Raw genomic sequence first — 24,008 nt, 5'->3', positions numbered from 1 at the left:
TATAACTTTCTGTTAGCTTCATTTTACTTGAATTCGTGTTTTTTTTTTTTTTTTTTAGATTGATTCACTGACTGGGCTCGGTGTTACCAAAGTTGAATGTGGTTCTCAGTTCTCTGTGGCACTGACAAAGTCTGGTGCTGTCTACACGTGGTATGTTACTTTACTTATAGACTCTCCTGTTGCTTCCTAATAAAATAGTTTTTATGCTGTAATGCAATAAATACATTTGTGGTGCCCATAGCAGCCATTCAGATTCCAGCATGTTTCAAAACCAGGAAACTGCTGTTAGTAACGGGTGTCCTGACCAAAGAAACAGCCTGCATGGCAAAATATATATAGAGCCCATTATGATAAATGTTAAACATGTTTTCAGTTTGTGATGCTTTTATTCCTAATTAATGGACCTTGCTTTACTGCAAAAAAAAAAAAAATACTGTGTAGTTGCTGCTATGTGTGGATTTGTTATTGTGACAACAAATTTGCAATTATTTTTAGTAACCCAGCCATCTTGATGTTTGCATCCATTGCAGTCCCTTGCTTTAACATTGTTTATATACAGGGGAAAAGGGGACTACCATCGGCTGGGTCATGGTTCAGATGATCATGTAAGGAGGCCACGCCAAGTCCAGGGTCTTCAGGGGAAGAAAGTTATTGCAATTGCCACAGGGTCATTACATTGTGTGTGCTGCACAGAAGACGGTAAGCTACATTGTTTTCTATGTATGAAAAGCTCTAAAATTGTGTTTTCCAGTATGTAGTAGATTGAGAGTGTGAGGCTTTCTCACTATAAAATTAGGCTGTCTGATTCTGAGCTTTATAGCCAATTTTCACAGTGGATATGGCTAGTCTTATTACTTTTTCCCTGAGGATATAGTAGTTTTTATTAGTGCTTTAGTTTCCCAATATTTTGTCAAGGTCTCTCCCTCTGTATAAAATCTCAGTACTGCTTCTAGTAATCAGGCAGGGCTATCAGTCTAGTAGTTTTACCATGCCTGCCACTGCAGCTCACATGAATGATTGGGAGCTGGATCTTTGCCTTGATCCAAAAGATAATGGAGGATCAGATGATAAAAGTGTATAAGTAATATGAGCCACTCCGGTATTTTATCACCCTTTGTGATGAATGAGTGCTTTGAGATGCCGTTTGTATATGTTGCTGTCATCAGCTAGATTAAAATGGTGTCCTTAAAACACTAGATGTCAAATAACTGTTTACACAATCCCTATACTGATCTTCATGTGTCCTCCCACAGTCCCTTTTATTTTTTTTTATACATTTCATTTTAGGCAATAGACTTCTAATATTCCTTAAAGTATAGCCACTAACTAAATAAGCCAAGCCTCACCCTTTGAATATTAATTACAGTAGTCAGAAGAGAAGCAGTACATGGATTTACCTTTATTAAGGCTGGATGCACATATGTGCAAATTGGATGCTGTTTTCACCGCATTCAATTCGCATGACATGCGAGTGACTTTCTCTCAATGGAGCCGGTTCACACATGTCTGGGGCAGCTGCAGTGCAAACTCCTAAAGGGTCCTGTGCGTTTTTGGGTCCGGTGTTCCGTGAAAAAACCATACCCGTGAAAATTCCCTACCCTCGCCACTTCCGGTGCACCTACGTCATGGAACAGCTGAGCAGGTTACCATTGCGCATGCTCAGAGCTCCAGAGGGTAGGGAATTTTCACAGGGTAGTGTGTTGTAATGTTACACCGCATCAGCTGTTGCCAAGGTAACATTACAACATCTCCGCTGCAACATCATCTCTGCTCCTACCCCTGTGACTTCCCTGATCTCGGCTACTAAATTTTAAAGCGGCGGCGGGTCTATGAAAATATAAATCACGGAGCCGAGATCTCCGTCATTTATATTTTCATAGACCCGCCGCTTTTCCATTTAGTAGCCAAGATCAGGGAAGTCACAGAGGTAGGAGCGGAGATGATTTCATGTTGCAGCCGAGATGTTTTAATGTAACCGCGGCAACAGCTGATGCGGTGTAACGTTACAACACACTACCCTGTGAAAATTCCCTACCCTCCGGAGCTCTGAGCATGCGCAATGGGTAACCTGCTCAGCTGTTCCATGACGTATGTGTACCGGAAGTGACGAGGTATGGTTTTTTAACGTTAGACCGGTTCAAGTGCGAATTCAGGGAAAAATTAGGACCTAAATTGCACCTGAACCAGTGAACAGGAACGCACCAGACCCCAGGCTTGAAACCACGGCCACACATTTGTGAACATGACCTTAACTTTATTCAGTGGCTCAAAAGCATTTTTCAGCTGTACATTCTGCTTCACACCGTTATTGGTAATATATACATTAATCCGATACCCTCTGGGGTTTCCCATTTTCACAAAAGCAATGTAGCCAAAAACATTCGACTCAGCCTGTTAGTCACACAATTCCTCTGGTAATGCAGTATATTGCCAGGAGTGTGTTTTACTACCTTTTTGAATATAATATTTATCACCCAATTAGAAGGTAATACATTTGTGTCATTGGGTACCTTAAAGACTTACCTTCATCTATTTTATTTATGGATTTATTTTTTAAGCCCCCTTTTTTCTGCATGATGCAGTATAGGTTGACCCATACTGGTTAATTGGCTGCAATACAACAATTGGTATGGCATAGAAGGGGTGGGCTCCTGTATATAAAGTTGAGGATAGGAGGTAATATGAATCTGCATGCCGGGCTATTACTTTGTGCCTAGAACAAGTATCCTCTTGTTCTAACCACCTTACTGGTCAAAGCGTTAAGCCCCTGTTTAAAAAAAAAAAAGTGAAGAAGGAAAAAAAGACACAAAGTGCCCTTAAACTGGCCATACACTGCTGAACCATCCGAATTTCACCAGTGTGTGGAAGTCCCTGCTCCACAGTAGTCTTATTGGTTGATTGACTTTTGTCGAAGGGACAAGCTGGAAAATTGATGTCTATCAGCAGCTGCAGCCACTGATCAGTGTATTGCTACAGCAGTGATAGCCGCTGTCAAATTTCAATGTCCTAACAGGGAGGAGACTCTTCCATCCACCTCAACCCCATTGGCTGAATAAAAAAAAACGAACAGTGTATAGCCAGCATTCCCCTTTAATTTGAGACCTATGTGGACAGATTTTCCATGTATAAATGTGCACAATTTTTCAGAATAGTTTCTGATGTATCAGGCAAGCAAAGTCAATTCCGAGTCCTGAAGGTTTGCCATTTTTATAAATAATTTTGAGTTAGGCATTACAGGATTTCACACCTGTGATTTGGTCTTCTGTTGAGAACAAAATATGTTTGACAGACTGCTGGCTAACAAGGTATATTTCCTCCCTTCCGTAACATCAAATTTTAATGTAATTTTGATTGTGTGACATTCCGTGCTGCTGGTATATAGTGTCTGTTCCTTCCCGTCTCATCAGTTTAAGGAATAGCGACAAGGTATTTAAAGGCATAGGTTATTGCTTTAGTAAATTACACAGTCCATTTACAGCTTCAGTATTGTAGTAAAGGTCCATCTGTTCTAAGCAGATGTTCCAAAAAATGTTTTTCTGTAAAAAGCGCACTGGGTGGAACTCTCCATTATTGCAATCACAATGCTTTTATCTTAATACATTCTTTGGTGTGCAGAATATTATGCTGTATGTTCTTTAGCATCCAATATGTTCAGATATATGGCGAAATCTCAGTGTGGAATCACCTGCTGGCTTGGTATGACTCTAAACTCCAGTGGTGAAAATTCCCTGCATTAGTTTGTGTCCCCACTTGTTCTCAAAGCAAAAAAACAATAACCCAGTTATTTGCATACTGTATTTTCTTCATTATGGAGAATCAATCAGCCAACAATGTAATGCAATCAGAATCGAGGTAGTATAAATTCTGGTGGGGATCTCTCCATTACTGGTGACCAGAATACACGAACAGCCAGCATGTGATTCACATTTCCTGCAATTGTTGAAAACCAACATTGGGGTTTTAGGGCCCTTTCACACGGAACACAGTTGGATGCTTTTTGAACTGCACTCCAACTGCATAGACAGGCCAAAGTCGAGGTAATGCTATAGACATAGTTCACGTCATTGCAGTGCAGTTGCAATGCTGCATTTTTCTGCACCGCAAAAGCAGCGAATGCGCTTCAAACACCCTGCACTGCGCCCCTTTAAGCCAAGAAAGCCAACCTCAAAAATGTGTATAGAAAAATGCAGTCAAAAATGTGCAGTTTCTAGTGTGAATAGGCCTTAATGAGAATGTGTCATCCTATTCACTTGTGCCTGATTTCATTGGATTTTCCTGGTAATAACATGTCCCAGTGTGCAACACAGCATTTGAGTAAGTAAATGTGTGGGAAAACAGTTTTTAACAGCTTTTTAAAAAAATCAAAAACAATTCCTTTCATAGCGGATAATGAGGCAAGCAGATGTTTGTCAGTTGTAACACCTCATGCACACAGGGCGTTTTTAAATGCAGTTTTTAAAGGCATTTTGCGTTCTATTTATTTTTGCCTCTAAATGCCCCTCAATGTTAGCCTATGTGTCCATGCACACATAGGTGTTTACAGGCATTTAAAGGCATAGGTGTTTAGAATTAGAAAAAAAAACCCAGGGCCAGAGAACATTTGACGTGCCTAAACGTGTGCACACAGGACGCCTATTCTCTAATGGCAGACAAAGCGGCAATAAAAAATCGCAGCATTAATATTCTGGCCAATGGAACGAATGAATGCCTAAGCGCTTGATGCGCCTAAACACATTTGTGAAATGTGGCTTTATGCTTGTTTTTAACATCCTGTGTATATGGGGCCTTATTCTGATCCAGGAACAGTGTGCCAGACAACATAACCTGGTCCTCATTCTTTACTGCAGCAGCAAGGTTTGGTCAAGAACTCTACCCCCACCTGCTGACCAGGATTGAAAGAGCAGTAGCACATCACTCATCATTGCTCCACTCAATCTTGCTCTCTCATTCTGTAATAATGTTTACTGTCTGTATGTGAGCCCTCCCTACCTATGCAGTTGAGTTTAGGATCTTTGGTTAAAACCCCCCAAAATCTCCTAAACTCAAGTTTAGAAGCTGTAGTGTACATGAGCCCTTAGAGCAGTGATGGCGAACCTCGGCACCCCAGATGTTTCGGAACTACATTTCTCTTACGTCCTCCGACAGTCGCCGCCCACTCCTGCAGTCTTCACTATTGGGTATTGGTCTTATCCACAGGAGTAAGCTCGGCAGAAGATTTTGTTAGAAACATTCACAAAAACTTTGCATAGACACACCTATAGGGGGCTGTACCTCTGGTCCAATACCCCCCTGCTAGCAGCGTTCCCAATTCAGTTTGTCTTTTGCCTAGTTAGGAGTATGCAGGTTTCCCTTGGCTGGGGCTGCAGTCTCAGCCTTTTCTTCATTTTTATTTCTGCTAAGTAATTTTTCTTTACACTGATAGCTTTTTATTTGTTCCTGCGCTTAGTTAGTCAGACTTTGGAAGACTACAGCGTTTGCGGAGCTAGGAATTTCACTGGTTGTACTAGAGCCTTACGGAATTCCAGCCTTCCATCGAGCATTAGCAGGCTATGCGTACGCCCAGGCCTCGCAAACGACCTGTCCCTATCCTCAGGGACAAAGTCTGCGGAGTGGCTACTTCGCTAGGATGTCTCAACTGCGGTACGCCTCGTGTTGCTAGCGTCCTGTTTGGCTGACGGCACCCCCACCCAGAGTGGGAGGCCTTCCATCACAGAGTGGCACCCACGTTTTCGCTGGATTGGTGAGTACCATGCTATACCATGCTACCCCTCTGTCTATGGCATTTTCTGTCGGGGGGTGTATGTGGGGCCTCTGTTATGGGGATGGCACTCTATTTGGAGTCTGTGATATCCCCCTCATGTCTGTCTGTATGGTTCCTGTGTGGTTCCCGTTTGTCCCTGCGGGGGCGCTATTGCGGTCCTGCCGCGGTGTGGGGGGTTTGCGGGGGTCTCTGTGTCCATTGTGGTGCTTGTGCAACTTTTTGGGGGTACAGACATGTTTGTGGGGGCCGCAGCGGTGTAAAATCGCGGGGCCGCCATTTCGGGTGTGGGCAGGCTGTTTGGCCTCATGTAAGGGCAGCAGCTATTTTCTCTGTAATACTTGGCGCCCTTTCTGGTGCCATCTTTAGAGTGGGCAATGTATTTCCCCATGTGCTCGGCGGCCATTTTCGGCTCATGCACTCTGCAGTGTAGGTGAGAATCATGGAAAATGTAGTTCCAGAACATCTGGGGCGCCAAGGTTTGCCATCACTGCCTAGAGGATAAATGCTGAAAGACATATTTCTAGAGCCCCCAATGCTGGCCTTCAGGCAACCACCCAACCTCAGATGTAAATTTTTCAGCAAGAAACCTTATTCTCATTACAGGTATGCCAAAAGGATACAAAACCTTTATTCAAATAAACACTGCAAACTGTGCAGCCACATCGGTACATTAAAAAGGGTCATGCACATAAAAGGAACCTTTAGTATTATTTGATCATACAGCTGCACACCCCCAGTGATGAGGTGTACGTTATTTATTGTAACATGTGCAACCAGGGATGTTACGTCAGTGAAACAGAACAGAAGTTACATTAATTTAACTAGATACACTATAAATAAACATAAGATAGATGGTTACTGCATACCTGTAGGACTTTAATTTCTCACAACCGGACCACTACAAATGATAATTATAGATAATAGACTGAAGGTGGACCTCTGCTTTCTAGATTACTGTCAGTGTTTTGTGGCCGTTCTCGCATCTAGGACTGTGCAGACCCACACACCCTCCCGAAACTCACACACTCATTACCCATCCCTTCCATTCCACTCTTCCCTTTACTTCACCTAAAAGGGTTGTAACCCTAAACAAAAAAAAAAAAACCTGTTCCTTTAAAGAATGTTAAACCACACAGTGCTTGTGTGGTGTCATTTGTCTTTTTATTATTTTGTCCCTTCCAAGGACTTGCAGCAATTTAACACACATAAAAATGTGTGTCAAAGCTTGTTAAACTGCACGCTAATGGGAATGCAATGCACATTCATTTTTTTAGCACTTTCATGCATTTTAATGCATGTTTTTGTCAACGGGCCCCATCTTAGCTGTTGATTGCTATGGACAGTACTCCACTATTGCATAAAGGAATATCTGTGAGCATGCCTGGATGACCACAATCTCTGAAGGCAATAAAAAAAATAGTCATCCCATTTCCAGCCCCTATAGCCGCTCTGTGAGCTGCTTTGATTATTGCTATGCTTTCAAAGAGCCTAAGTAAGCATCTAAAGGTGCAAAAGTGTCTGTACAAACTACTTTATGTCATTATTGCTACATTTTAGGCAAGCTGTACAAGCCGTATGTAACTATTGGTAACCTCCCCAAAAAAAAAAAAAAAAAGAATTTACGTGTGTGTGTATATGTATGTATGTATGTATGTATGTATGTATGTATGTATGTATGTATGTATGTATATATATATATATATATATATATATATATATATATATATATATATATATATATATATATATATAATCTAATTTAGATGGGCCAGATAAACCCTTCTTGAAATCCAGAACACCAAAAATAAAGGCACTGGTGTACGCAAAGCTATACTTATCCTTTTAAATTAAAGTGGATGTACACTTGATTCATGAAATCTAACCTATGCACATATATCTGTAGTGTTTTCTTATTTCTCTCCAAAGCCCTAAGTCCCGTGTCTTTCTGCTGCTCCGTCAAAACTAGGCTGAATTTTGTGTGGGGGCTGTAAATAGATTAGATTAGGAGAGAGCTGGTCTATTCTCAACACATTCCTTCCTTCCTCCTATGTGGAGGAGGGGCCGGGGGTGTGGTGCCTTTCCTCCAGTCAGCTGTCACACAGCATATGCCAAGACGACACTCCCAGTGCTGAGCAGAAAGAGAAATTTCTAAACTAAAGTGCATTTTATAAAGAATATAGCAAGCTGAAGACAGCAGCTATACATGTAAAACTTATGTAGGGAGATTTGTTTCATCTCTGTGTATTATCTGAGGCTGTTCACTTCACTGATTATACATGAGGGTTGATATCCACTTTTAAGGTATATGCACACAGATTTTCCACGTATAAATGTGCACTATTTTTCTCAGAATCGTATATGATCAGGCTAACAAAGGGGAGTCAGAGTCCTGAAGGTTTGCCAGTTTTATAAATAATTTTGAGTTAGCATTACAGGCTATCACACCTGTGACTTGGCCTTCTATTGGGAACAAAATATGTTTGACAGACTGCTAGCTAACAAGGTATAAATCAGTTTTTTGTTTTTCTTTCTTTAACTTGGAATTTTGAAGTCATTTTGGTTGTGTGACATTCTGTGCTGCTGGTATATGAGGTCTGTTCATTCCCTTCTCATCAATTTAAGGAATTGCGACAAGGTATTTAAAACCATATGTTATTGCTTTAGTAATTTACAAGGTCCGTTTACAGCCTCAGTATTGTCTTAAAGGTCCATCTGTTCTAAGCAGATGTTCCTCAATTGTGTTTTTAGTAAAGTGTGGACTATGGGTGTAACTTTGCATTATTGCAATCACAATGCTTTTATCGCAATAGACACTGTGAGATGTGTAATATGCTGTGTATTCCTTATCCTCCTATATGTACAAATATACAGTATTGGTTTTTATATCACTTGGGGCTCTTTCACACGGTCCGCCTCCGTAGGCGGATCCGTGCTGCTCAGCGGGGATCGATCCACCGATCCCCGCTGAGCCGGCGGATGACAGCTCCGTCTCCGCTTGCAGTGCGGAGAGGGAGGTGTCACAGCCCCCGCTGCTCTCTATGGGGGATCGGATGAGAGCGGACCGCCTGTCCACTCTCATTCGATTCGATCCGATCCCCAGGACGGATGGAAAATAGGGTTTCCGTCCGTCCGGATTTCACGGATCGGATGCGGATGGCAGCGGGTGTCAGCGGACATGTCGCCGCTGACATCCACTGCCCCATAGGGCTGAATGGGCATCCGATCAGATCCACCTAAAAAACTGACAGGCGGATCTGATCGGAACGCCCTTGTGAAAGAGCCCTTAAGCAGCCCATAGATTATGCAATTTTCTTTCCTTCAAACACAGGTAGACTTCAAAGAAAATTGCTGGATTTCCCCATCAACACAATCAGTGTTGATGATGGAATCCTACTCTCCACAGCTCTATTGTGTTCTGCTGGCGGGGAGTGCGTGCAGCCTTCTCTGGTGGAAGAGTACAATAATCATTGCTGGCTGCTATAGCTGCTGGTATTGATTGCATGAAAAAAAAAAAAAAAACAGTGTAAACAGCATACTAATTACAGGATCTCATGTAAACTTTTGTAGTTGAGGGGAGTTCCCTTGGCACCATGTTACACAGGACTTGTTCACACCGGGTGCAGTGTGGGAATGTGCACAAAATCATTATTTCTCTTTCATTCATAGACGGACACAGCTCCTTATCTTCATAACCATTGGGTTATACTGCCCGCTACAGGAGTAGGACACTAGGCAGAAAAAGAAAAGCGTGGCTACTCCTATGGGCAGTTACAGGGGGTATACTCCCTCTCCCTGCTATAGGTACTGAGGACCTAGTTCCTTGCTGGGATCTCTGGTCCTGGCAATTTTTTTCTTTTTTTCAATTTTTTTCTTTTCAGATAGTTCAACTCCATGCTAGCGACATAGCCCCACCGGACAAGGGCTGGCATGCGAGTTAACCACTTTAAGACCGGAAGATTTTGCTTCTTAATGACCAGGCCCTATTTTGCGATTCGGCACTGCGTTACTTTAACGGACAATTGCGCGGTCGTGCGACGGTGAACCTGTCCTTTTTTTTCCCACAAATAGAGCTTTCTTTTGTTGGTATTTGATCACCTGTGTGATTTTTATTTTTTGCGCTATAAACAAAAAAAGAGCGACAATTTTGAAAAAAAAAAATATATATTTTTCATTCTGCTATATAACAATCCCCAAAAATTTATTTTTGAACATTTTATGCAAATTTGTTTTCTGCTACATATTTTTGGTAAAAAAATTTCGCAATAAGCATATCTTGATTGGTTTGCGCAAAAGTTATTGCGTTTACGAACTACGGGAAAGTTTTATGTCCTTTTTTTTTTTTTTTATTTTTTTTTTTTACTAGTAATGGCGGCAATCTGCGATTTTTTTCGGGATTGCGACGGACAGATCGGACACCTAACTGGCATTTTGACACTTTTGGGGGTACCAGTGACATTACTACAGTAATCAGTGCTAAAAATATGCACTGTTACTGTAATAATGCCATTGGTAGGGAAGGGGTTAACCCTGTGGGTGATCAAGGGGTTAAATGTAAGCCTAGGGGAGTGATTCTAACTGTGGGGGGTTGGGCTTTTGAAATGATCACAGAGACATGCGATCCTATATAGCAGGATCGCATGGTCTCTGTGATCATGTCAGGGAGAATGACCGACGGCTGTGTTTACATCAGCTGTCCGTCCTTCTCTGTTAGGGGGGGAGATCGCCGGTGTCAGGCGGCCATTGGAGCCGCCTGGCACCCGCACTGGCTTTCCCGCTGACGATCGGAGGTAGGAGCGTGCCTCCGGCAGCACGTACTCGCCCCCTAGTGGCCTCCCAGACAGATGACGCCTATTAACGTGATTTCGCCTGGGAGAGCCACCCTGCCGACGTAAAAAGGCAATGCAGCGACGGCAAGTGGTTAAACGCATCGCAAAGTCTCATACGTCCGGGTCTCGGCCTAAGTCGCAGCGGTCCTCCTGGCTGACAGCCCCCCATTTGAATGGTTCTGTCTGGAGCAGTGCTCGCCTGGTTCCTGGTATGATGAGTAGCTGTCCCCCCTCTCCCTCTGAAAGGGTTTTGGGTTGTACGTGGGCCCCTCCTTGGGACGATCAGACCCCCGGGTTCCCCTCCTTCCCGTCAAACCCCCCCCCTCCCCTTATGCTGGGGCTGTGTGGGAGGTTTGGTCCACCTCTTGGGGTGGGGGCAGGGTGCTATACTGGCGATTGGGAGGGGGCCGGCGGTGCGCCACCGGCAACCAGACGATCGGCTGTGCAGGGGAAAGTTGTGCCTGGTAGGGGCTCCAGCCAGGGCCCCCCGTCCTGCCTGGGCCAGTCCTGGAGGCCTAGGGATTCCTCCTGAGTCCCTAGGAGCCTCGTGGTGTCACCATTTTGATGTAGCCTGTGTGCTCTATGCACAGCGACCATGTTTGTGTAGTCCGGTGGCCATTTTGCGGTGGTTTGCCATTGAAAATAGCGGTGGCCATGACAGTAGAGCCCTGTAGGCAGGTATTTTGGCTGTGGGAGCCCCTCCTCATCCCCTGGTGCTTACTCCTGGATCTTTTCACTTACTGATCACCACTCTTGAAGTGCAGATTCTCCTGGTGGCTGCAGGTGCCTGTTTTTGCTGGGTGGTGAGTCTGGTGGGGTCCTCTCCCTCTCTGCTGAAGCTCACTTGACGCTTTGTGTGTTGCGAAAGATCCTAAATCTGATTTGGCCGCTGCGGACATGGGTTTCCCTGCTGGGTCTGCGACAACGCGCCCGGAATCCTCAGATAGTGAGGATGATTCCTCCACATCTGCAACCGCACACGAAAATGCGCTGGTAGAAACAATGATTGTGACTGTGCTTAAGATCTTGAAGGTGGGGGGTGCAGCTGCAACGGAGGCGCAGGTTCCCTTTGGCATTCACAAGCTATGCAAAGGTGTTTCCTTTCCCCGCCTATTTTGACAGAATTGTCGCTAAGAGTGGGTAGGACCGAAGCGTCCCCTTGGGGTCCCTAAGTGATTTACTGAGCAAAGCAATAATGATTCCGGTTGAAGAGTCCCTGGCCTTAAAGTATCCGGCTGACAGGAAGGCGGAGGCTGTGGCCCGCAATATGTACACTCTGGCTGGTTCGGCACTAAGGCCGGTATTCACCATTGCCCTGGTGTCAAACTGACTGAGTGGGCTAAGCTTTTACACCGTGACCTGGAGGAAGAACGCCCCCCCCCCCCGCCTTTGCTGAGCTGGCGGACCAGCTGGTCCAGGGGCTGCAGTTTTATCTGTGATCCCTCTTTGGGTGCAGCTCCCCTAGTCGCTAGGCTCTCTGTTTCGGCAGTGGTCCTCTGGCGCGTGTCTTTGGGCTCAAATTCTGGTCTGTGGACCAGACTTCTAAAAAGGCCTTGACTGATCTTCCCTTTCAAGGAGATCACCTGTTTGGAGCTACCCTGGATGACATCATTAAAGGTCTCACAGGGTGAAACGTCACCTTTGTCCCGCAGGCTACCAAGGGCAAGGAACCTCGTCGTAGACGTGGGCCCTCCCTCTCGGCTCATAAGTTTTTTCTTCCCTCAGGGTCCACTGACAAGGGCTGGTGTTGTACTCCTGTAGGGGGGCAGTATAGCCCAATGGTTATGAAGATCAGGAACTGTGTCCGTCAATGAACATCCAAGAAATGGATTTTACGGTAGGTCAAAAATCCCATTTTCCAGCACCACATAAAAATTCACTGCTTTTTGAATTTGCATTTTCCTTTTATTTTTAATTGCACCTCCACGCACCTAGCAAACATGTTCATGTTCACTATTTATGTGTGTTTCATGCTGATAAGGCAGCCCTTTAAAATTATTGGTCAGCCCTAAAGGTTGGAGTTGGTCTTTAAAGAATGCTGCCAACTGAAGGTAGGAATTCTACCTGCATCTAGTGAGTATTGCAATAAATTTGTGTTAGGGACTGATTAGGTTGCACTATTGGTTTGTCATCAACTCTGCCACCTTCCCAGCTACAGAGATTACTCAGCAGCTACAAAATGTTAAGCATCAGATCAGGTCTGGCCAGGCTGATTTTTAATTTAGAGGGTTTAAAGCGAATACAAGAGACAACTCGCTGGACAAACAACTTCATCATAAACACTTTTGATCTTTTGGGTCAGGTAATCAGTGATAGCACCTTTTTTACTTTTGCGTTTTTTTTTTTTTTTTTTTTACTGATTATGTTTAAAAAGTCATATTGAGGAGTAATGTGTATTGCAACAATTAATACGTGTACTATAACCATAGTTGTTTCTGTTGTGTAGGTGAAGTATATACATGGGGAGATAATGATGAAGGACAGCTTGGTGATGGAACAACAAATGCAATTCAGCGACCTCGCCTTGTGGCCGCCCTTCAGGGCAAAAAAATAAACAGAGTAGCTTGTGGTTCTGCTCACACGCTGGCTTGGTCCACTAGTAAACCTGCTAATGCCGGCAAGCTTCCCACACAGGTAATCGGTTTGCATTTAACCGTATATAAAGCATTGGTGTTTTGTGCAATTGGATCGTGAACATTTTCTTTATGGCTTTCTGTTATATTTATTTTAGGATGGCTTTTTCTGCAATAGTTTTTTGTTCATTTTTTTATGCTATTGGACCTTCCCTTTTTGCGTCATAAATTTTCGTCCGTGATTACCAGATATACCCATATGATTTCAAAACTTGTAAATATGAATATGAAATATTTCTGGCAGTAGGAATTATTATTATTCTTATACAGGATGTATATAGTGCCAACAGTTTGCGCAGCGCTTTACAATGTGAAGGAAGACAATACAGTTACAATACAATTCAATACAGGAGGAACTAAAGGGGCCTGCTCGTTAGAGCTTACAATCTAGAAGGGAGGGTTAAGTGAAACAAAAGACAATAACCGTGGGGGATGGGCTGATGGAGAAAATGGAGGTATATTTGTTAGGTGTGGGTAGGATAGGCTTCTCTGAAGAGGAGGGTTTTCAGAGATCGCCTAAAAGCTAATAGAGTGGGAGATAATCGGACAGATAAGGGTAAGGCGTTCCATAGGATAGTAGGAATATCTGCATTGGCTGTTGTCGTCACATATTGATTAGCACAGAATCCTATGTAGATTTGCGATCTTGATCTGTAGTAGTGACATGTTTTTAGCAAAAGAGATAAGTGGATTTGGGATGTCAAGGCAGCATATAGGGTTCAGACATTTCTAGATGGGAGCGAATCATCTAAAATTAAAGCCCTAGACTTAATGCAGCAGTATAATATGGCATACATCAAAAGGCAAAAGATTTTAATGGCAAGAAGCGAACACTGCTGCTTGAAAATAATTTTTTTTTTTTCTATTTGAACTGGTAAGGTCGTTTATTACATGTTTTGACCGTTTTCTAACTGTAACAATGTGTTAAGAAAGCTTCATCCTTTTACAGGTTCCCATGGAGTATAATCATCTTCAAGAGATTGCAATTATTGGACTGAGAAATAGATTGCTGTTACTCCATCACATCTCTGAACTGTTTTGCCCATGCATCCCTATGTTTGATTTAGAGGGGCGACTGGAGGAGACTGGCCATGGTCCTTCTGTTGGGTTTGACACTCTCCGTGGAATTCTTATATCGCAAGGAAAGGTACGAATATGCCATAATATATGTAACTCTACAGTTGTACCATGGGATGGGACCAATACCATCTATCCGTGATCTACATGATATACTAAATGAAGGAAAAGCGCGTGGGGGAGGTAAACGTAGGTGACGCACTGGGGTTGGTGTGCAAGTTGGGGAGGGGAAAAAGGGGGTGGAGGGAGAAGATTAGTTAGAAAGTAAGTCTCCAGTCTAGATTTTGGATCTTTTATTGGCAAAATATTTTAAAATACATTCTGATTATTTTATATAGCGCTAGCATATTCTTCAGTAGAAGAATGATTTTACTTTAGACAAAGTTTTGGGAGCGCCCCAGAAAAATAGTGCTAAAATCAAGAAGTTGTAGGTTCTTTCTGATCAGATGAGTTTTAAAACACAGCTGTGGGAATAAATAGTAAATTGTGACCTGCCTCTTTAGGAGTACCCAATGTCTCCTGAAACCCACAAAGCTTTGTTATACAAAATATTATTTTAATTCAAGAAATGTCTATTGAATATGAAGATTATGCATACAGTATGTAATATAATCAGAAATAATATTTTTTTTTATATTTGCATGTACCCATCTTTAAATCGTTTAAAAATCAGTGTTCCCTTTACTAGGTGTACAATATGACTAAGAGTACATACTTTAATGACAAGTATGCCAAAATAGATGACACTGTTAAAAGCACATTATATATACTGTATATTCAGAACTGATACAAAGATCACACAAAAGTCAGCTCCTTTGCATGCAAAAATAAGAACTTCTAAACTATGTACCTGTCTATCTGAGTTTTCGTTTATGAGGAAGGAGGGGACCAGAGGCTAGACACGAAGGTTAAATGGAGAAGCCAAACCTAATGGACAATTTTTTAGTGGGTGTAAAGGGAGATGAGACCATAGAACTTAAAATGAATATGTGCTTTGCCCTATGTAGGACAAAGCAAAAGTTTAACTTTACTGGGGCTCCAGCAGCTACACATACTTGCGATCTTTTTGTTCTTCCAATGCTCTATTTAGAATTTTAGATGCTGGGAGCAAAGAGATTAAACCCTATTTAAAGTTCAAATAACTGAGCTTTCAAAGGTTTAGGCCTCTTTTCCTTTCTCAATGATACAGGACCTGCCTGTTGATGGGACTGCCTTTAAAGTGAACTTGTTGTTTGCCTCGCCTCCATAGAAAAACCGATGTGGGCTTTAAATTAAAATGAATTAGTCTGACATCTATGACCAACCAAGTTATACCAAGGTTAATTGCTCAGTTGTGGTGTTCAAGGATCTTGTTATAGGGTAGAGTAGACCTAGCTGTCCATCCAGTTCAACCTTGGAGGGGAGAAAAAGCCATTTAGTGTTTTCCAGTGAGCTTATGGAACTAGTACAAATGTTTCAGCACAAGTTGCAAAAGTTACCAAGTGGCATATCTTGTAATAGGGTGGAGTTTAGGGAACCGTAGAGCTTATAAGGTCTTGCAGACAGAAGATGTAATATTTTAATACAATTACTCTTCAATTGAGGGAAGGTCCAAAGTAAATATGAAGAAAGGAGCAAACTGACCTAAGCATTTAGGAAATCATGAAGAACATTTTTAAAACATCCAAGTCCAATGCATAGGAGTAATATCCCAGGGGCACTGCAGGAAAGTAGGGGTAAAATGCAGTAAACAATTAATATTTTTTGCAGGCCAGTACACATTTTGGGTACATTTCAAATTTGTATGGTTTTTGTTCCACTTTTATCTTGAAAATTAGATAAAAATGTGGCATTTATGACTTCAGCTACATCTTCTACTGAAGTAAAATTATAAGTCTGTGAAAGACTCTTTGATGGATCACTGATAATCATAATCGCTTTTAATATATTACAGCCAGAAGAATCTTCACAATAATTTAAAAGTAAATTCTTATGGAGCAATGTTACATAAACCATGTTTTTTTTTTTCCCCCGCTTTACTTTTTCAGAAGCAATGTAGCTAACTAAAAGTTAAATTCCTAAACTGCCAAAGTGGAGACTTGCAAAGCTCATATAGCAAAGAAATATAATCTAGAAGTGAATAAAATATATTAAGAAATAATAGTTCCACATCTGAGTATAATATATAAAGTATGCCAATGATAATAAAATACACATAGACCACAGTGTTGTAGATATAAGTCTACAAGCTTGGCATGATGAAATAAAAAAGCAAATAAAGAGAAAAGCACATAAATGGTCAGTCGTCCATGAATTTATCTTGACTTTAAAATCTTAATTTGCTAGGAGGCTGCATTCCGTAAAGTTGTTCAGGCAACAATGGTACGAGATCGCCAGCATGGTCCAGTGGTTGAATTAAACCGGATACAGGTATGTTTATGTATTGTGTCCATTTCTTAAGCTATTTTATGTTTTCACCTTTCAAAAATAGAAAATCGAAAATGTTTATTTTTAAGTGAGCACATATTTTTTGATTTAGCTGCGCTTGATCTAAGATACAGTAATTGTATATTTTAATAGTACTCTACAGGACACAGGCGAAGTATTCATAGACTTGGGGCTATAGCCTCGCACAATGGACTTTGGAAAAGCTTTTCAGGACAAGCTCCCTTGGCGCCCCCCATAAACCCTACCCCACTCTGAGAATCCTGTGATTTTTTTTGCTAGTGTCTGAAGGTGATAGGCACCTTCTCCTTTGCAGAGAAATCACTCTTAACTTTTTTTTTCTTAATTTTGCTTAATTTTATCTTTGAGTTCCTCAATCAACTCCTCACTGCCTTCTAATGCCACAAATAGAAGCTGTGTATCAGGATTGACGCAACCTTTGTATTATACCCATGCCCCACGCTGTGAGGATGGATCTTGCATGGACATAAATTTTAGTGCAATGCGTTTATAGCAGCAGGACCCAGTCCATGAAGAGCCCTTCCTCCTACTTCACACAGAAAAGGCTGTTTTGCGCCCAAGACCATCCTTTCTTCCCAAAGTGGTATCAGTCTTCTACCTCAATGAGGATGATCCTTATGCCCTGCACCAAAGCATACTAAGGAAATTTCTCAAATTTTCAGACATAGAGCCATTCGAAATCTGATCGCTAGAGCTTACTCTTTATTACCTGACTGGGTAATAAAGTGCATCTTAGACTGTCAGAGTGTTTCAAACGTAAAGATGGGCAGAGGTTTACAAGTTTGTAAAAATCTGCATCTTATGTGCAATAGTCCCTCTCACTTCCTCCTTCTCTCTATGGGAGGGATGTATAAGGAGTACTTTTATACATAATGAATTGTGGTGTATGACTAGCCTTGCTCTAAAGAGATTTCATCCCTTAAAATGCGTCAGCGTTTATCAAAGCGATAATCATCTCCTGCCACTTGGGTTGTGTTTTTCTGTTTTAGGCTTTGGTTTTAGGAGGATGAACTCATTGGATTTTCTTGTAATACCTTTATTATTGGTAATGCTCTAGATCTTTGCATCCTTTTTGTTTCTGTTTTATGTTTGCATTTCAAGATTTCCAGTCTAAAGAGGGCAGCCTTGGCAAAAACATCTCAGTCTTTGATGGGAGTTGGTACAAAAATGGACATTTACTACAGTCATTTGCAGTTCCTGTCAGTTCTTTATGATGGCATATTTATGACATTTTGCACATGTTGCAGGTTGTCTTCTTTTTAGGATAAACCTGATGAATGCCTTTTGATATATTGCAATTCTGTACAGTATTGTTGTGTCAATACAGACTTCATTACTGGTTTTGGTCTAACTGCTAGGTGATTTAGAGTTCTACTGTTTGGTAATAATTGTCATTTACCTTGGCATCCCATAACATTTCCTGTAGTACTGTAGTTATGTTTGCATTGGGCCAAAACCCTACTGCTTAGTTTTTTTCAGTGGCAATAGGGTAACAGGAGCTTCGAATCTCAGCGGTGCCAGCATAAACAAGTTTTTTGGGCATATCCTGTTGTTCCTGCACAGTGGAATGGAACATGGGTCCTTAGAGGATGATGTATGTTTTAAGGTATTGGGTTTTGTCACATGCATGTACAAGGTTTTACGTGGTGGAAAGTCGCTGAACATATGCTTCTGCAGAAGACCCTTATGATATGCCTATATTTTATATAGGGTATTTTATATCTTCACCATACCTTAGACCTAGTTGATTCATGTTTGTCCTGTTTTTGGCTAGTCCTTTTTATCCTGCACTCAAGTCTTCACATACAGGGTTCTTCAATTACTTTGTTACACTGAGCACACAGGCTTGTCATTACGTTTAGTGATTTTATGGAATTACTCCTCTGTAACTTTGAGCTGTTATCTTCTTATCTGGCTTCGGTTTTCCTTGCAGTTAGATCTGCTGCCTTGGTTTTCTCTTTGTTGAGAATTTAATATAACACGGTCCATGATATCTCTGATATTTATGGTCAGTCCTGTGGGAAGAGAGGTCTACGTCTATTTTTCTATTAACCCTCTCTAGTATGGTAAGTTCTAGCTAATCATCTTTCTTGCTGTCCTGGAAGACGATTGGGGAAAACTGGAGTTCGACTAGTAATGCTATTCCAAGAGTCTTTTAGGACAGCAGGATTCCCGTCCACATGTTATAGTCTTTTTCTGTATGTATATGTTTTGTTCAGGTTTTCATCTTTTGGTTCTTGTTTAAAACTGACCCGGTCAGTAGAATGAAAGTGTATTTGTGATGTTTCCTGTGCCTATATCCCAAATGATGTCCTGAAAGACTCTTAGAAGTAGAGTTACCGGTAAGTCTAACTCTAGTTTTTCTAAGAAAGTCTTAAAATAATCAGAAACATCATTTTGTTATACTTCCAGACATGCCTAAATAGCTTGTTCTAATCCTGAAGCTTATCATTCTGAAGGAGCTCCTCCTGAATAAAGCATTACACCTTGAATAATCCATTTGAGACTTTGATTTTATTATTGTAAGGCATAGGTGATTTGGTATCGGCAGTAACTCTTACCATAAAACATGCTATTTTGTCATCCATAAGGCTGTATTCACATTTTTAGTTTGGAGTACTTTGCAGTTATATGCATGTCGTGGTGCATATGAGTATTAGGGCGCCCAAATGCACCACATATTTAAAATAAAAACAAAAAAGCACACACACACCTGGACTAAAGCACTCAGGTGTGCATTATGCTGCACTGTGTTGTATAAAATTATTTCAAATGTGTTTTTTTTAAATTTATTTTTTAAAATAGTCCTTTCAAAATGGATGAACTGATTTACAACTCATAAACCTGCATGCGTTAATGCATGCAAAGGTGTGAATGGACTGCAAAACAAAGAACAGGCACCAAAATATTTGGTGGCTATGCATCGATCTGCTTTAAACTTGTCTGGTTCCATTATGTTAAACAATTAATTTAGAGTCCTTTTTTTTTTTTTAAAACTTTCTGATCTTGCTTGTGTTCTTTACTTTTGTTTTCCTAGGTCAAACGCTCAAGGAGTAAAGGAGGTTTGGCAGGACCAGATGGTACCAAATCTGTCTTTGGCCAGATGTGTGCAAAAATGACTTCCTTTAGTCCTGACAGCCTTCTGCTACCTCATCGCGTCTGGAAGGTCAAATTTGTTGGTAATGAATGTTTGGAATTTTCATTATTCGTAATTTGAAAACAAAAAGCAGGGGAGGGGGGAGAGAGCGCCACTGTCTAAGTGTAGTAGTAGTTGGAAAATCGATTTTTAAAAAATGTGTAAGAATTGCACTCACATTCACGTTGATACACAGCATATCCATAAGTTCTGTAAACACATCAGCAGCACAACACATCTTGAAAATTCTCTGATACATATGAAGTGATAGGAAAAAAGAGAGGGACAACACACCACTTTGTGTAGTATTAATGAAAGTCCGTGTACAAAAAATTATTAGATGCAGTCACATGAAGATTATGGAACACAGGCATTACCCAAGGTATCCAGCAGGTGGAAACCTAGTTGCTGGATACCTTGAGTAATGCCTTTTGGGAGCATATTTGATATTGCTCTTTATTACTAGTAATTATTTTGTATATCATTTTAATGTTTCATTATAGTTGATGAACTGTAAATTACTGTAAATGATGGCATGCAGTATATGTATAATAGAACAATCATTCCAAGCATATTTGTTTTGTGAGGTGTTTCGGTTTGGGAAGCTACAAAAGCTTTCTTCTATGCAATCAGCATATATTTGTATGTGATGTTTTAGTTGAAATAGTAGTAGTGTTAAACAGATGGAGTGTATTTTCCCAGGTCTGGCTGATGTCCTATAAATTATTTTTGTTTTCTAGGTGAGTCTGTGGATGATTGTGGTGGTGGTTACAGTGAATCCATTGCAGAAATGTGTGAAGAACTTCAGAATGGCCTCACTCCTCTTCTTATTGTGACACCTAATGGACGGGATGAATCTGGGGCTAACCGAGACTGCTTCCTTTTAAATCCAGCAGCCAAGACACCTCTCCACATGAACATGTTTAGATTTTTAGGTAAGTACGTGGTTTCATTTACCTAGCTGTTTTCCTTATTTGTGATGATTATGATTATCATACAGGATTTATATATAGCGCAACCATTTGTGCAGCGTTTTATTATTCTTGCAGTTTAACCAGACGGGTCATTGGGCACAAAAAGACACGGTCACTGTACCTCTTCAGGAAAATGTTAGTGTCTTTGTAAACCCTTCTCTTCCCCAAGACCATAATACCAACCTTGCCATCTCTCCATTGCCATTCCTGCTTTTGTTGCCACAGCTCTAAAATCCCTAGTGTCCTACTACAACAAGGTTACTCCCCTGGTCTTGTGACAGGCTCAGGTTGGGAGATTGGCTGTTAGACACTAGCACTGTCACATGGGAAGAGGTCACGTGTCGTCCCCCCACTACCCAGAAGTACCTGGTATTGTTGCTAGCTGCATTGAAGACGGAAGTGAAAGAACACTAGCAAGATAAGTATCAGAGTTCCAGGGAGGGGGGTGTCCGTGCCTTTGTGCTTCCCTTTACTTTCCCTTTCCAAAGACGTGTACTTTGTCTCTTTAAAGAAACCAGTAAGCCAGGTCTCGCTTTTTTCACAAATCGAAAAAATTATAGCATTCTTATAGTTAACATAAAATCCTTTTCTTGGAGTCCATTGAGGGACACAGGAAGTCTTAAACTTAAACTTCTACCTACAGGAACCCTGGCAAACAAAAAATCAGATTCCCACCCAGGATAGTTCCTCCTGCTACCAGCATATCTAAGTTTTGAAGTTTACCCAGAGCACGATCATAAATGCTGAGGAATTGAGACCTGTGTCCCTCAGTTCTCATCCATTGAATGACAACAGGTTTAAACCTTCCAGATGCCCAAAGCAGTCCAAATGAGGGGTGGGTAACACAGCAAATAACTGCCAAAAGGCCCAACATAAAAGGAACCAAGGACTGTAGCTCAGAGCCATCTGAATAACCGGACACCCAAAACTGGGAAAACTTGTGACCTGAAGACAAGGTGGCAACCTTACAAACCTGGAAAACGGAGGCCTGATGCTAAAACGCCCAAGAAGCACTCACGGTCCTGGTGGATTGAACCTTGACTGGAAAGAAGTAAACCTGATTCTTGAGGCAATAAACTTACACATTGGTCTGTCTGAGCCACCTAAAAATGAATGAAGTGCAGAAGTACCCTTCCTGGGACCCTTCCTTGAAGTTGACAAAAAGAGATTCTGAATTTTAGAAATTGGCAGAGAGGGATACTTAAACTGACCAAACCACATCTAGAGAGTGGAGAGAAATTTTGCTTCTGTGAACTGGATCTGCACTATCCTCATTAAAATAAAATTCAAGGTCCATGTTGGGAAGAAATGAAGGTCTAGGCCTCAAAACCACCTTTCCCCACGTAGGATCAAAAAGGGTTCCTTGAAGAATAAAGTGACCAGTTCAGACACTCATCTAGCTAAAATGACAGTAACAGGAAAAACTAATAACCCTCTAGTCTTACTAGTTTGGCATACTAAATGCTTCTGGGTCAATCCAAGCTATTAGAACCATATGAATGACCTCCATCCTCCAGACCTAATGCCTCGTACACACGCAACGATTGTTGGCTGTGAATTTTTGGCCAACGTCCGATCGGCCGATTGTCGGCTTGTTAGTATGATGCTTCCGACAACCGACTACGACTTTTTCGGCCAAACAAAATCTGGTGTGCATGGTATAAAATTTTTGTTGGCCGTCAACAGAACGGCCGATTGTTCGTCAGTCAGTACAGATTTCGGCAGACAAAAATCAGATGAGCAAGACTGAGCATGCTCAGAGAAGAAAAAGCACACGGAAAGTAAACCAGCACATGACATCACTTCTGAAGTTGGTTGTTGTTGGCCGAAAAAATTTGTGTGCAGTCTAGAGCACATTTCAACCAACACAACAACACTGGACAAAAGACGGCCGATCGGTTGGCCAATAATCGTTGCGTGTGTACGAGGCATAAGGCTTCCACCAGCAGATCCCTGGATCTTGGCCAGTAGATCCCTCTCTTATGCCCATGTGCTGCTGGCTAAGAAAATCTTCCCTCCAGTTGTCTACGCTCAGAATAGTATATGGCTGACGGAGATGGAACATGATGATCCGCCCAGGACAGAATTCAGTATACATCCTTTTGTCACAATGAGACTTCTGGCTCCTCCCTGATGATTGATGTATACCACAGTTGTGGTGTTTGACTGAATCCAGAGCAGATGACCTGGCCGAAGGATGGTCCAGCATTAGAAAAACAGCCAAATTATCCAAAATTCCAACAATTCTTGTCAGGAGACGAAGTTCCTAAAACATTCAAATCCTTTGAACTGACATTGTCCCAACAGTCTGGCGTTTATAGTCTGTATCTTCAAAAACATCAGGAAGGAATGATTTCCCCTAACATCAGAGTCCAGTTCTGAAACCACCAGGACAGGAACTGCCTAGTCCTTTGTTTCAAACAAGTGGTTCTGTCAAGAGACCGAACTGACTTGCTCCACATTGACATATGTCACTAGCTTACATTATTCTTCTATAATAAAAACATTTGTTTAGCATGTCTTACACCAGGGGTCCCTTCAAGAGTAACTTTATCTGATGCGCTTTGCTGTATGGCATACTGAATGTGCTTTAGTAAATGTGTTTTTAATGTAGAAGATATAAACATGTACTGGAAATTTTTTATTTTTTTTCCCCCATCTGGTTGGTGTGGCACGATTATCCCCCAGTGCTCCAGAACCCTGAAATTGGGTCTATACTGGTCTGGTGCATGATGGAGTTATGTAACGTTGCAGATTCAATGAAAGGAATGGAGTAAACACAACTGCCTCGAAGGTGGTATCCATTACACCCATGACTCTGACGAGAAGCAGACAGTCAAACAGATTCTAAACTGAAGGGCACAAACCTGGGACTGGAGAGTCTAACGTTTCTGAGGACGAAAAGCCCTGGCCTGGGAAGTGTCCATGAGTTGGTGACAACTTAGGGTTCAGAATGCATCTGAATTTCTGCAACATCTGGACAGTCGGACACCCCTTCAAAGCCTTAACTGTCATCTGCAATCTCAAAAGTAGGCCTTCCAAGTATCAGTTGGGGGGACCTTGAGAGCATTAGCAGCTATCATCTTGATAAACCTCTGAGATGTAGAGAACATGCTGAATGGAAGGGCTACAAACTAGTAGTGCAGGAGCACCATT

At 41.7% G+C, this 24,008-nt stretch overlaps 1 protein-coding gene across 1 annotated transcript in view; it reads left to right on the top strand.

Moving 5' to 3' along the window:
• Positions 1–24,008, top strand: part of HERC2 (HECT and RLD domain containing E3 ubiquitin protein ligase 2) — a 308,748-nt gene that overhangs the window by 254,133 nt on the left and 30,607 nt on the right. The window contains exons 81-87 of the mRNA XM_082245322.1: positions 59–150; positions 560–699; positions 13,034–13,221; positions 14,170–14,367; positions 16,623–16,706; positions 19,780–19,921; positions 20,619–20,813. Coding sequence (XP_082101448.1) covers positions 59–150; positions 560–699; positions 13,034–13,221; positions 14,170–14,367; positions 16,623–16,706; positions 19,780–19,921; positions 20,619–20,813 — 1,039 coding nt within the window. The remainder of the gene's footprint in view (positions 1–58; positions 151–559; positions 700–13,033; positions 13,222–14,169; positions 14,368–16,622; positions 16,707–19,779; positions 19,922–20,618; positions 20,814–24,008) is intronic.

This window comes from Pelophylax lessonae, assembly GCF_965119305.1.
Source record: "Pelophylax lessonae genome assembly, chromosome: 2".
NCBI lineage: Eukaryota > Metazoa > Chordata > Amphibia > Anura > Ranidae > Pelophylax > Pelophylax lessonae.
The sequence above is the reverse complement of the archived record's forward strand: the minus strand, read 5'-3'. Positions and strand labels throughout refer to the sequence as shown.